Source organism: Pecten maximus, chromosome 14, assembly GCF_902652985.1.
Source record: "Pecten maximus chromosome 14, xPecMax1.1, whole genome shotgun sequence".
NCBI classification, from domain to species: Eukaryota; Metazoa; Mollusca; class Bivalvia; order Pectinida; family Pectinidae; genus Pecten; species Pecten maximus.
In genome coordinates, this window is record NC_047028.1 from 16,728,890 (window position 1) to 16,743,166 (window position 14,277).

A 14,277-nucleotide genomic window follows, 5' to 3' on the forward strand; every position below is an offset into this window, starting at 1 on the left:
CACCCCCTGTTAAGAGACCTTCCCCTGTTAAGAGACCTCCCCCCCTGTTAAGAGACCACCCCTTGTTAAGAGACCTTCCCCTGTTAAGAGACCTCCCCCCTGTTAAGAGACCTCCCCGTTCAGAGACCTCCCCCCCCCCCCCCCTGTTAAGAGACCTCCCCCTGTTAAGAGACCCCCCCCTGTTAAGAGACCACCCCCTGTTAAGAGACCTCCCCCTGTTAAGAGACCTCCCTCTGTTAAGAGACCTCCCCCTGTTAAGAGACCCCCTCCCTGTTAAGAGACCTCCCCTGTTAAGAGACCACATGTGTTAACATGACACCTATATTAATTATTGCAGTTAACAACTTATATTTGCCTATACTCAAATCCGTCTTTAATACTATCTGTGTTTTGACAAAAGCCACTTGTTTTAGTTCTCAATGTGACATGATTCATTGTATAATTGTGAACCTCTATCTATAAGGTCAAGGTCACTTATAGATATCAAGGCCTCTTTTCTCTGCTCCATTGAGTGGTGTTTATTAATAAGTTTCACTATATTTGAAAACCAGGCTTTCAAAATTTAGTGAATTTGAATTTAATGTAATTCATGTCAGCTAGTTTCCTCAATTGTACAGATTTCATATATATTATGAAATGTTATAAACGTAACTGAGAGGGAACACATTCTATATGGTTTTAAAAAATGGAGATTAAAGTGTCTATTTTATCAGATGCTAGCAAAAATTGATACAGTTGATGATTATGAATTTTTAAAAAGAATGCTCAAGATACAGTCCTTTACAAAAAATCTGTCTAAGTTATCAAGGAATTGGGCAGCTGAACACTGAAGCAGCCAATGTATAATTTGAGACAGATAAATAATCTTATCTAAAACAGACAGAGTCTGTTCTTGTGTGACTGGTGTTTACTATCCCCAATACCTTGGTATCAGCTAGGCTCCAATTTAGTATAGTTGATTATTTTACTTATAGGAGGGACATGAGATGCCTGATTAAATTTTACACGGTAGATTCACTTTGTATACAAACAAGGAGCTTGTTTGTTTTGGAGAAGACAGACCAGGTTCAGGCTCTTTATCTCTTCTGTCTGTGATGAGGATGGGGTCATATAGTTCTGTCACACCCTGACTTCCGATCTGATGAGTGGTCAGGTGGTGCATTGATCACCTTACCTCAGTGATATCTTGATGTGAAAAGATGTTGGGGTCACCTACCCCTGGGGACCTTGTGGGTTTTCTCTGGTATTCTGGTTTCCTACCACAGTAAGTCCCAATGTCAGGGTCACCTACCCCTGGGGACCATGTGGGTTTTCTCCGGTATTCTGGTTTCCTACCACAGTAAGTCCCAATGTCAGGGTCACCTACCCCTGGGGACCATGTGGGTTTTCTCCGGTATTCTGGTTTCCTACCACAGTAAGTCCCAATGTCTAGGTCACCTACCCCTGGGGACCATGTGGGTTTTCTCCGGTATTCTGGTTTCCTACCACAGTAAGTCCCAATGTCTAGGTCACCTACCCCTGGGGACCTTGTGGGTTTTCTCCGGTATTCTGGTTTCCTACCACAGTAAGTCCCAATGTCAGTGTCACCTACCCCTGGGGACCATGTGGGTTTTCTCCGGTATTCTGGTTTCCTACCACAGTAAGTCCCAATGTCAGGGTCACCTTCCCTTAGGGATCATGCGGGTTTTCTCCGGTACTCTGGTTTCATCCCGCGGTAAGTTCCAATGTAGGGGTCATCTGCCCCGGGATCACATGGGTTTTTTCCTCAGTACTCTGGTTTCCTCTCACAGTAAGTTCCCTTGCCCACTTCCATACTTCGGATTGTTTGGTTGATGTTTTACTTCTTCATTACAGTCAAGGTCATATGAAGGTGATGTCCATGGATAATGGGGTCACTGACAGACAGGTTCATAGTGCTATCATACTGAAATGCCAAAAACTTTACATGGACATTGTGACACCCCGACCTCCTATTACAAAGGGCTTAGTAAACCTTGACATGGACATTGTGACACCCCGACCTCCTTTTACAAATGGCTATGTAAACCTGACTTGTGACACTAGTAGATAAATACTGTTTAATTGTTTGTGAAGGTCAAGGTTATTGCCAATGAAATTAGGAAGTCCTGGCTATATATCATTTAAGAGTATGCAATTGCTTATGTACATCCTAATTTGAATGATAAATCATGTGACTGGGAATTCATTACTTTGAAGCTTTCCTGCAGTTGTTTCTTCTGAAGTACATGTACCAGTAATGGTATGAACAGCTGGTAAACAGATTTTGAGAAGAGGAAAAAAACAGTTGCAGTATATATCCTCTGTTAATCTAATACGTTTATGACAGTGCTGTATGATTCCATTTTGTTTCTTTAATTATTATATCACAGCATGGTTTCTGGATATACTCAAAATGTTCTTTTGGAGATTTCTCCTATCTTAGCTGGATAAACTGAAGGATTTCATTAATTAAGTCATCTTGGCTACTGTATCACATGAATTGTTTGTGTGTACTTTCTTTCATTATTTTTAGATTTCAGATTATTTCGTGGGTACAAACTTCCATGGTTAACCCATGTAACAGTAATACAATAATACATACAACAGTATACATTGTATTTATATTCATGGTTCTTTCCGTAGCAACCATGAAACAATGAAAGTTTAAACACAACAAATGTTTCATGTTTTACAGTATGTGTATGATATACAGAAACAACCCTTTGATCCGATATGAGAATCCAGTCCTTCAGTTTTTTTAGCCCACCATCATCAGATGGTGGGCTATTCAAATCGCCCTGCGTCCGTGGTCCGTCGTCCGTCCGTCCGTCCCTCCGTCCGTAAACAATTCTTGTTATCGCTATTTCTGAGAAAGTACTGAAGGGATCTTTCTCAAATTTCATATGAAGGTTCCCCTTGGTGCCTAGTTATGCATATTACGTTTTGAGACCAATCGGATAACAACATGGCCGACAGGCAGCCATCTTGGATTTTGACAATTGAAGTTTGTTATCGCTATTTCTGAGAAAGTACTGAAGGGATCTTTCTCAAATTTCATATGAAGGTTCCCCTTGGTGCCTAGTTATGCATATTGCGTTTTGAGACCAATCGGATAACAACATGGCTGACAGGCAGCCATCTTGGATTTTGACAATTGAAGTTTGTTATCGCTATTTCTGAGAATGTACTGAAGGGATCTTTCTCAAATTTCATATGTAGGTTCCCCTTGGTGCCTAGTTATGCATATTGCGTTTTGAGACCAATCCGAAAACAACATGGCCGACAGGCAGCCATCTTGGATTTTGACAATTGACGTTTGTTATCGCTATTTCTGAGAATGTACTGAATGGAACTTTCTGAAATTTCATATGTAGGTTTCCCTTGGTGCCTTGTTATGCATATTGCGTTTTGAGACCAATCTGAAAACAACATGGCCGACAGGCAGCCATCTTGGATTTTGACAATTGACGTTTGTTATCGCTATTTCTGAGAATGTACTGAATGGAACTTTCTGAAATTTCATATGTAGGTTTCCCTTGGTGCCTTGTTATGCATATTGCGTTTTGAGACCAATCTGAAAACAACATGGCCGACAGGCAGCCATCTTGGATTTTGACAATTGACGTTTGTTATCGCTATTTCTGAGAATGTACTGAATGGAACTTTCTGAAATTTCATATGTAGGTTTCCCTTGGTGCCTTGTTATGCATATTGCGTTTTGAGACCAATCTGAAAACAACATGGCCGACAGGCAGCCATCTTGGATTTTGACAATTGACGTTTGTTATCGCTATTTCTGAGAATGTACTGAATGGAACTTTCTGAAATTTCATATGTAGGTTTCCCTTGGTGCCTTGTTATGCATATTGCGTTTTGAGACCAATCTGAAAACAACATGGCCGACAGGCAGCCATCTTGGATTTTGACAATTGAAGTTTGTTATCACTATTTCTGAGAAAGTATTTAAGGGATCTTTCTCAAATTTCATATGTAGGTTCCCCTTGTTTTTTTTTTTTTTCCTACTGGTGAAACCGAGGGACTAAAGACTTTCCTTTCTGTCCGTCTTGTACCTTGTATGTATGTGTTGTGTGTATGTAACACCAGTTTGTCAGCCCTCTGTTGGCTTAATTCATTCCCTAAGTATTTTTTATCAAGTTTCACACAATGATAATAATATCTCAAACATGATCAAATTTCTGAGTTTTTGGGTCAAGGTCAAGGTCACTCTTGCTATTTTTAGTGGGGGCTGGCAGTGGACATGTACTGCTTTAGCAATACCAAGTATGCTTGTTTGGTCAAAGGTTTGGTCAAAGGTTTTGGCAAGTTGTTGAATTGATGGATTGATATATCATGTTGAAGTTTAAATACAGGATATAATTATATAACAAGTTTTGAAATTTCCTGGCATGTCACTATAGGAGCAATAAAAATGGTGAAAAAAATCATATATTTCTATAGAAAGAATGAATTTATAAGCTTTGTGTTCAAAACATTGGTATTGTATATTTCATGAGCTTGCATGCATGACTTCTTGAGGCTGCATGTCTGTCCAACCAGATCAGAAGTTTGGAAACTGTTGCTCTAAATCTCATTATGGAAGCCATTGTGTATGAACAGCTGATGGTGTTGATAAGACAAGGGCCAGTCTTAGGTCAGATGTTAGGAAACAGTTGTGGTGTTGTCTCATAGGTATTTAGTATATTGACTTAGAAACTGAACCCTGTCTGAAATTGATTGGGGAGTTAAACTATAGTTATCAGTAAATTTTACAGCCTTCTTCAATGAAGTTTGGTAGCCAAAGGCTCATTGGAATTCATGGTGAGATAACAGTCAATGATCAAAAACATTGTAAAAGTACAGATAACACAAATTTATCATGTGAAGTTTGCATGTTTATTCAGTGTTAATGTATCAAGGGGGAAGTTTTGTCCAGGGAAATATTGGTCATTCAACAGTGAACACCATAGTAATTTCACTCTTTGCTGTGAAAAGATGTAATTGACATTTAATTGTAGAGGAGTTCCAAAAATATTTATCCAACAATTCATATTCTGTTTTCAATTGTTTCGATAAAAGATATCTTATTTCCTAAAAATATTCTGAAGAATAATGAATTTAACAGCAAGTATTTTTTTCTTGATTAAATGATTTACTGCTGTTTTGTTAATTTGGTTTGGAAACTACAGGAAAACTCCTTCCAGATGTTCAGCTTTCTCTGTCACCAACAAAACTCTTCTTAATGATCATAGCAATTAAATCTATCTTTCATGTTATACAAACCAATATTTATACAGCTGTGGTAAAAGTCTACCCAGATGTTTGGTAGAGTAACACCATCTGTAGGCAATGGTCTATCCTCTCTGCAGGTTCCAATTAATGCTAAATGTGCTGTCCATCTCCTTACCCATACCATACTGAATACCTTATGGTACTTACCTAACAGAATTCTTCTTCACAGAATTCTTTTATTGCCGACATTCATGGTGTAGATATGCTTTAATAGTGATAAGAATTTTAAAATTCAAGTAAGATTTCAAAATATTCCATTAATAGTTAAATTAAGATATATTATGGTAAGAATTTTAGAATTCAATTAAGATTTTAAAAAAAATTCCATTAATAGTTAGATTAAGATATATTATGGTATGATTTTGAATATAACATGCAAGGTTTGTAGTGATGAACATTGTGTGTTCTTAAGTTTTGGGAAATATTGCAGAGGACAATACATAGATTTTAGGTATACAAGTTCAAGGTCAAAAATTAAGTCACCAACAATTTCAGTTAATGTTAATTTAAGAGTTATGAACGGAATCAAATTTGAGTTCAAAAACTCTAGGTAACTGCTAAAATAAAATCAACTGGAAGATTTTTCTTGTAGACAAAAGTACAAAACTTTAAGATTAGTTATGCAGGAAATTGATGTCGGGTAGAATATGATCCTCAGTTTTAAAAGTAAAAATATGTTCAGACTTGTTTGAAATCTTTAAGTAACTAAACGAATTAAGAGATAATTTCAGACATATTTCAAAATAAAACAGGGACTGGAGTAAATTTGTTTATCTATTTTTGAGAATATTTACTGTAGAGACATTCAAAGATCTGACGTGTAATTTGTTACTTTTCCTCATAAAAACTCTGACTGGATGTAGCTTTACTAAACCGTGTGTTCTGTACTCAAGGAAACTCCAGCCGATGGGCAGATTTAAATACAAGATGTATTTATAATTCTACATAACCAAGTAAACTTGTAGCTACATCTGGTGAAGAAATCCTTTACTTAACCTTTGACCCCAGATAAACCTGTGTTAATTTCTCTATCAGGTTTTGTGTATTAGCCTTGTGGAATGAGTCAATGACTTCTCCAGGTCAAGGTCGATTTTCTGTATGTTTTTATAGCAAGGACAGAACTACTGGCTGTAATGTTGTCAAGAAGGGGGCGATATGTACTGATATTTTGTTTAGAGATCAACATCATCTTGAAGGATTGTTCTAAATACATAAGAGTGAAATGAAGTAGAATTATCCTTTCGGAACTCCGGATAGGCAGTGATGGCAGATAATCTTTTTATGTAATGTCCAGAAAATGTCTCAAAATGTCCCGACACTTTTGCACTTACTGAGGTAAACAGTTTTGCTGAAAGCCTTAATAGGGAAGAAGTTGGTCATTCTCTGTCAGATTGGACCTGTAATTACTGACTGAAACCATAGGACATCAGGTTGTATCCATAGGAGGACCCAGCTTTTAGTGGTGACACTCAATTGTCACCTCGGACCCAATCAAGTGGAGTGATGCTGGGTGTATTGACCCAGAATTTCAACACCAATTCAGTCTGCTCGGCTGTGTTAGGTTCATGATATAAATATTTTTTTTGAAATTTTCCTTATAATAGTGAAAATTCGACATTTTCATTCCTATAATGCAAACATGACCATATCTAATTCAAAAAATTGCATTTCATCTAAATGACTGATATTTCTTGATTGAATAAATCATTTTATTATAATAAGCTTGTCAGTCTGTCAGAACTGCAATTGTCACATCTAGGCCATTTCTCCACAGTTTTTAGTGCTTCATCTTCTTCTGCTTTCTGCTAGAAGTAGGATCTAAAACATCCCCTTCAGCCTCAGCTGTACCTAGTTAAAGCATTCCCAGGTTCACCGTCAGCTGTAACTAGTTAAAACATCCTTTTCACCGTCACCTGTAACTAGTTAAAACATCCTCTTCACCCTCAGCTGTAACTTAGTTAGAATATCCCAGGTTCACCCTCAGCTGTAACTAGTTAGAAGCATCCTCTTCAACCTCAGCTGTAACTAGTTAGAACATCCTCTTCACCCTCAGCTGTAACTAGTTAAAACATCTTCTACACCCTCAGCATTACTAGTTAAAGCATCCCAAGGTTCACCCTCAGCTGTTACTAGTTAAAACATCCTCTTCACCCTCAGCTGTAACTAGTTAAAACATACTCTACACCCTCAGATGTAACTAGTTAAAGCATCCCAAGGTTCACCCTCAGCTGTAACTAGTTAAAAAATCCTCTTCACCCTCATCTGTAACTAGTTAAAACATCCTCTTCACCCTCAGATGTAGCTAGTTAAAACATACTCTACACCCTCAGATGTAACTAGTTAAAACATCATCTTCACCCTCAGCTGTAACTAGTTAAAACGTCCTCTACACCCTCAGCTGTAACTAGTTAAAACATTCTCTTCAGCCTCAGCTATAACTAGTTAAAACATTCTCTTCAGCCTCAGCTATAACTAGTTAAAACATCCCCAGGTTCACCCTCAGCTGTAACTAGTTAAAACATCTTCTACACCCTCAGATGTAGCTAGTTAAAACATCCTCTTCACCCTCAGCTGTATTTAGTTTTTGTTTCCTTTTCAACCTCATCTGTAACTAGTTAAAACATCCTCTTTACTCTCAGCTATAACTTGTTAAAATATCCTCTTCACCCTCAGATGTAACTAGTTAGAATATCCTCTTCACCCTCAGCTGTAACTAGTTAAAACATCCTCTTCACCCTCAGCTGTAATTACCCCCGGTAGTTTTTGTTTCCTTTTCAACCTCAGCTATAACTAGTTAAAACATCCCCAGGTTCACCCTCAGCTGTAACTAGTTAAAACATCATCTTCACCCTCAGCTGTAACTAGTTAAAACATCCTCTACACCCTGAGCTGTAACTAGTTAAAGCATCCTCTTCACCGTCAGCTATAACTTGTTAAAATATCCTCTTCACCCTCAGATGTAACTAGTTAAAGCATCCCAAGGTTCACCCTCAGATGTAACTAGTTAAAACATCCCAAGGTTCACCCTCAGCTGTAACTAGTTAAAACATCCTCTACACCCTCAGATGTAACTAGTTAAAACATCCTCTACACCCTCAGATGTAACTAGTTAAAACATCCTCTACACCCTCAGATGTAACTAGTTAAAACATCCTCTACACCCTCAGCTGTAACTAGTTAAAACATCCTCTACACCCTCAGCTATAACTTGTTAAAATATCCTCTTCACCCTCAGATGTAACTAGTTAAAACATCCTCTTTATACCCTCAGCTGTAACTAGTTAAAACATCCTCTTCACCCTCAGCTATAACTTGTTAAAATATCCTCTTCACCCTCAGATGTAACTAGTTAAAACATCCTCTTTATACCCTCAGCTGTAACTAGTTAAAACATCCTCTTCACCCTCAGAGGGAAAGAGAAAGGATGTGGTGAGACTTTGTCCGACATCATTAATAATAAGCTGTACAGATTTAGATCCCACCCACTTGTTAGATATGATGAAGACAAAGATAGGAGCAGGTATTTATGTGAATAAGACAGGGGTGTCAGAAGTACATAAACTGATGTGCCAAGTATGTGTAACCTCGGGATGTTTGTTCTCTGGGGAGTACTCATCAGTGTAACCTTGTCGTCTCCAATGCTGGTTAAGGGGCAAATGGGGGGGGGGGGGGGGGGGGGGGGATAATGTGTAATTCCTCCTAGGGCTGTAATGTTTCAGTGAAATTATAATCTGCAGACCCTATAGTGTTTCAAAAAGTTTAACAAGTTTGATAAGATAATTACTTAAATATGCAATTCCAATCAGATGTTGTAGAGTTGGAATGTCTGAACTTACATTATCATATGTAAACATTAATTCAAATTATTTTTTTCTTGTCTAAAATGAATGGTACATCTTTAAAACATGTAACAAGGTTGTTATTGACATATCAATGTTTTAGTCTGTGTCTCAAGCTTTATCTATATAAATATATCTCTAGGAATTGAACTCTCTTTACAAACGGGAGGTGGGAGATCCAACATCCGTGTAAACAGTTTGGTATGGTTATGTGCAAATGTTATGGAAATATAATTCTACAGTAATCAACATTGATTTAGGTAATTGTTTGTAACATGCTCACATATACAGTTCAGGTCAGTATTTTACTCTGGTTAAATATTTGTGAAAGTTATTCACTAGATCCTCTGCTATGATAGACAATGATGATGCAATAGAGATATGTTCTTCTACATGTATCTGCAATAATCTTGAAATGGAACACTTTCATTTTTATCACACAAGTGCCTGTTATGTAGTAGATATGACCATGTGTTTCATGGCAACAAAGGAGAGTAAGTGAGATTGAGGTACTTTTCTGTCAACATCATCACTTTTAGAGACATAAATATGTGGAAATCTTATTTTTCTCAAACAGAAACATTAATCTTTTTCAGCAAAAAAGAGAATATTTCTAACATGAATGCATATTTTATGGAATATGATAAATTCCAAATAAAAAAAAATCTATAGCATTCCCTGCTTCATAATATATCACCACCTTAATATTTCAACCATTTAATGATGAAGAAAAGATATAAAAATTGAAAGTTTCCCTCAGTTTAGCTCACCTTTCCAAAGGGCAAATGAGCTTACAGTGCAGTGATGAAACGTCCATTGGCTGTCTGTCTTCAATGTATCAACTTTTCCCTTCAACTTCTTTCCATTAATAACAGTAATATTTAACTTTTAGGGTACTCTTGGGTAAAATTTGTATATAGTGTATTGTTTATTATGTTATTAGGATCCACATAAATTAAATGAGTGATTTAGACCCATTGGGCCTCCAGTTGGTTTTGATTTATTATAATGACAATTATCAGATTAGTCACATGATGAACTACTGGCCAATTTCTGAAGTGAGACTCTTGTGTGTATGAATGTGCAAACTTCTCCACAAATGTATGTTTTCAAGCCTTCATTAGTAACTGGTTGAACCAAATTTTCTGTGACACTGCAAAGAATGGACGTTTTAATGGAACACTACAAAGAGGTTTCATCAGTTGCTATGGCGATACCTACAGGCATTGCTGAGCAATCATGATCACTGGGGACCGTTTTTAATGGATGTACAGTTAAAGTGATATATCTTATTTAGTGTTCAAACTTAATTTTGTGGAATTCTTCCATTCATTATCAAATTAAATATCCTTTCAACCCTTATTTAGATAATGAAACAGTCTTAATCAATGGAAGGAACAGTTGATTTCAAATTTGGGGGTGATGGTTCCAACTTAATTAAGCTTCAACACTTGCATGTAGTTTGCAGTTCCAGTAAAGTGTTTGCCAGTGGAAGCATGTGACTTTTTTACTTGGTAATGAGTAAATTTTGCCATATTAGCTGAAACGGTTTTGTTGATAGAAGTTTAAAGTTACATTTGTAAAGATTAAACTGGCAGATATTTTTTTTCCTATTTGCTTTGCACAGAAGCCTGCACCACCAATTCTACTGGGAAAATAATAGAACATTTCACAATGACATTTATCTTTTTACCAAAAACAGAAATTGTCCTTTTATGAAACAATTGTATTCTTGACAAAATTGTTAAAAATCAAAGCAGGTATATACAGCATAACTTGTTTATGACGAATCCCAAAGGACCAGAGAACAGAAATTTGGTCCTGGAACATGCTGGTATGAAAGGGTACAAACTTTTGAAATGCATTCTTTTAGCTTACTATTATAATGAAATGAAGCGGTATGCAACATTAATGAAATAAAGAAACTTTAATGTTGCATCAGTAGCATGTCAGTGATACAGGTCTATTCAACCTCTTGTTGCTCTAGGTTAAATAATAATGTCCTTTTAATTGCTGTTACAGACAAAGATCTCAATGACTACGACTTCACATTTCCAAGGCCTGAACAAGCCGCAGCTGACGACGAGGACGATATGAATGGCCATGTACAGTATCGGGGCCTGCCTCCCCCACCTCACGGAGATTTCATCTGTGACTCAGGGAACCCACCCCCCTGCCCCAGGGATCTGTACTCACAGTCACAGATCTATGACACAATACCCGCTAATCAGGTAAACTGGAGTCTCTTCTATGACCAAAGGGGGTTTACATCAGCAGTATACAGCTACAAGCCTGAATATTAATTTACAATCACCTGTAGCAGATGTGCTTGTTGCCTTAAGCAACATTACTTTTTTTCTTTCTTTTTTTTACCAAAAATAGTTAAAGCAAAAAAGGCAGGGTGTTTTCATTACTCTTGTATGATAGATTTAGTACTGTGACTGTTATAGGTTTTAGATTCTTCTAAGACAGTAGGAGTTACTTCCCTTTACATAACAGAACCATTTCAAGAGGATACTAACTAAACTGATGGTTGATTTTAATGTGATATTGTAGGGAGAGTATGGAAGTCAGAGACGTAATGCCCCAGCTCCACCCAGACGGAGTCCTAGTACCCGCCTCAGCACCGGTAGCAGGGTGAGTACGGAACACCATTGGTACCAACAGTGGATACGCTAGTAGCATTCCTCATGACAAACAGTTAAAGGGAAAAAATGTAATGTGTCACTTCACTCCAGAACTTTGGTAAATCAGATTATGATGCAGAGCAAAGTTAAAGGTAATTATCCGCTGTTGAAGAGTTATGAGGGGATGTAGGCATCGAATCCTATACAAACTTATAAGGTAACCATAAAACAACATCCTGGCTTTAGTTCTCTGCTGTCTTGTACATATGTATGTAACACCAAAGTTTGTCAGCACTCTAGCAGCTTGATCAAACTTCACACAAATACAAAGGACCAAGATATCTTTGACAAGTTTGAGTTTCAGGGTTAATGGGTCAACGTCACCATCGGTAGGGGACAATGAATTGTTTTAGCATTACTCGGAATGCTTGTTAATTATTTGATTATACTGACATTCATACACTTACTAACACCCATCAGATCTTCTGTGTGCTTGCATTTCAACCACCTGGAGTCAAAATTGATGTCACTTACTACAAATGAAGTTTTGATGTCTTCACTTTACAGACTTCATTAATTACCTTATTGGCTAGAAACTCTCATCTCTTGTACTAGTATGCATTTCACCACATTGGGTCAAAATTGAGGTCACTGTTACTATAGATAGATTTGCATTATGATTAGTTCTTGGTGCAAGGATTTTGGTATTGCCTGCAATAATGCCTTATTTTATTCAGATTTGATTTGTAAAACAATATTAAGACATGTATTAGTTTTTGAACATGGTAAGAGCACATATTATGTTTGAAGGAACTCTTCAGATGATTTCAGTAAAATGCCTACCTTTATCATATCTTAAAGCTTGCATGATCATGGTGCAACTTCTGGTATATTGCAATCCCGGCGTGGGGCCACTGAACAGGCACTTGTAAAAAAAAAAAAAAATGAATCATAGTTTACTTTCTTCCTACAAAAAGTATGTACAGATCAAACAAACAGGTTTTATGTAAATGAAAAGTAAAATACTTTGTCGGTGATAATTTGATCATTTGCTTTATTGTGCTTCAGCAGACTTCCTCGTCTTCCAGTGGAATCTACGATGACACAGCCCTGTACATGGAGGACAGCCATCATAGTCCACAGCATCAGGCACAGCCCCCACATCCACCGATTAACATCCCACCCCTACAGATGTCACCACGGCTACAGAAGAAAATGGCGGCCAGTCCCTTGGTCAGCCCTCGTAGTCCAAACAATCAGAACCCAAACAAGCCGTTCTCTTACATAGTAAATCTACCCGGTTCACCGAAAACGCATCGTAGATCAAGTGATGGGAAGTACTATGATGTTCCGGATGTGTCGCCACCTGGTGATCCGACATATGAGCCAATCGGACCTCATCCATATACACAGGTCGATAAACACAAAGCTCCAAGTAGTGGGCAGTATGGTGCTCCAGCCTCACCAGGTCACCAGAGTCCAAACTACTACAGCCAAGGTCAAGGTCATCCTGCGACTCCTGCATCACCAGGTCACCAAAGTCAAGGTTACTTTGGTCAAGGACTTCCTGCCAGTAACGGCAGCCAGTATGGTGCTCCTGCTTCACCAGGTCACCAAGGGCACTATGGACAAGGTCAAGGTCAATACACACCTCAAGGTCAACACCATGGACAACTGCCAGCTATGCAACAGCCTTCATATTCACCATCACACCGAACGGCATCTCCTCCACCACTGCCAAAGGTTGGCCCCGGGTCAGCCCCTCATAGTCCAAAGTTACAGAGACAATCTTCACTAACAAGAAAGAATGAAAAAGTGGCTTCTCCCATAATGTCACGCCAGCAAACAGACCCAAGGGTCACAACCCCGGACCCTGGTGCTACACACATGGACAGTGTGCCAAAGTCTGAAAGTCAAAGGCCTGGACATGGCCCGCCCAGTTTCCCTGCGCCCCCTCCTCCGTTACCAGTGGCAGCACGGTTTGTGGCGGCTACTCTGGAAAATAATCGACCCCCTTCCCCACCGTTACCCCCTCCTCCTCCAGAAATGATATCAGATTCCTCTCCACACACCACACCACACAAAGTTCCCCCACCTGTAATTCCACCTTCAGTTCCCAAAGTGGCAAACCCACCCCCTCCTCCACCACCACCAATATCAAAGATTCCCGGAAGACCTCAGATTTCTTCATTTGAAATTGGGAAAAAACAACCCAAAGCAGATGAATCACATGACCAAGGCAATAGAAAGCAGCCCCAGCATACCATGCCCCTTCCTGGTCAGGCTGTCAGACCGAACCAACAGAAACAGCAGCAGTTACAGGGCAAGAACCTGGTAGAGGAGCTCAGTAAAGTTACACTACGGACAGTTCAACAACAGAACAGTCCTCAGCAACCTGAACCACAGCCAGTCGTAGAGGAACCTAGGGTCAAACCCAGCCCACCCAAACCTCCAGGTAAGTGTGCAGGCCTGTAGCCCTTGAGGAACCTAGGGTCAAACCCAGCCCACCCAAACCTCCAGGT

General features: G+C 38.7%; 1 protein-coding gene across 3 annotated transcripts in view; it reads left to right on the forward strand.

The window, feature by feature from the left end:
* LOC117342336 (unconventional myosin-XVI-like) overlaps positions 1 to 14,277 on the forward strand; it is a 171,248-nt gene that overhangs the window by 99,285 nt on the left and 57,686 nt on the right. For all 3 annotated transcript variants that reach the window (XM_033904472.1, XM_033904474.1, XM_033904475.1), the window contains exons 30-32: positions 11,151 to 11,359; positions 11,685 to 11,765; positions 12,824 to 14,210. In XM_033904472.1, the coding sequence (XP_033760363.1) occupies positions 11,151 to 11,359; positions 11,685 to 11,765; positions 12,824 to 14,210 (1,677 nt within the window). The remainder of the gene's footprint in view (positions 1 to 11,150; positions 11,360 to 11,684; positions 11,766 to 12,823; positions 14,211 to 14,277) is intronic.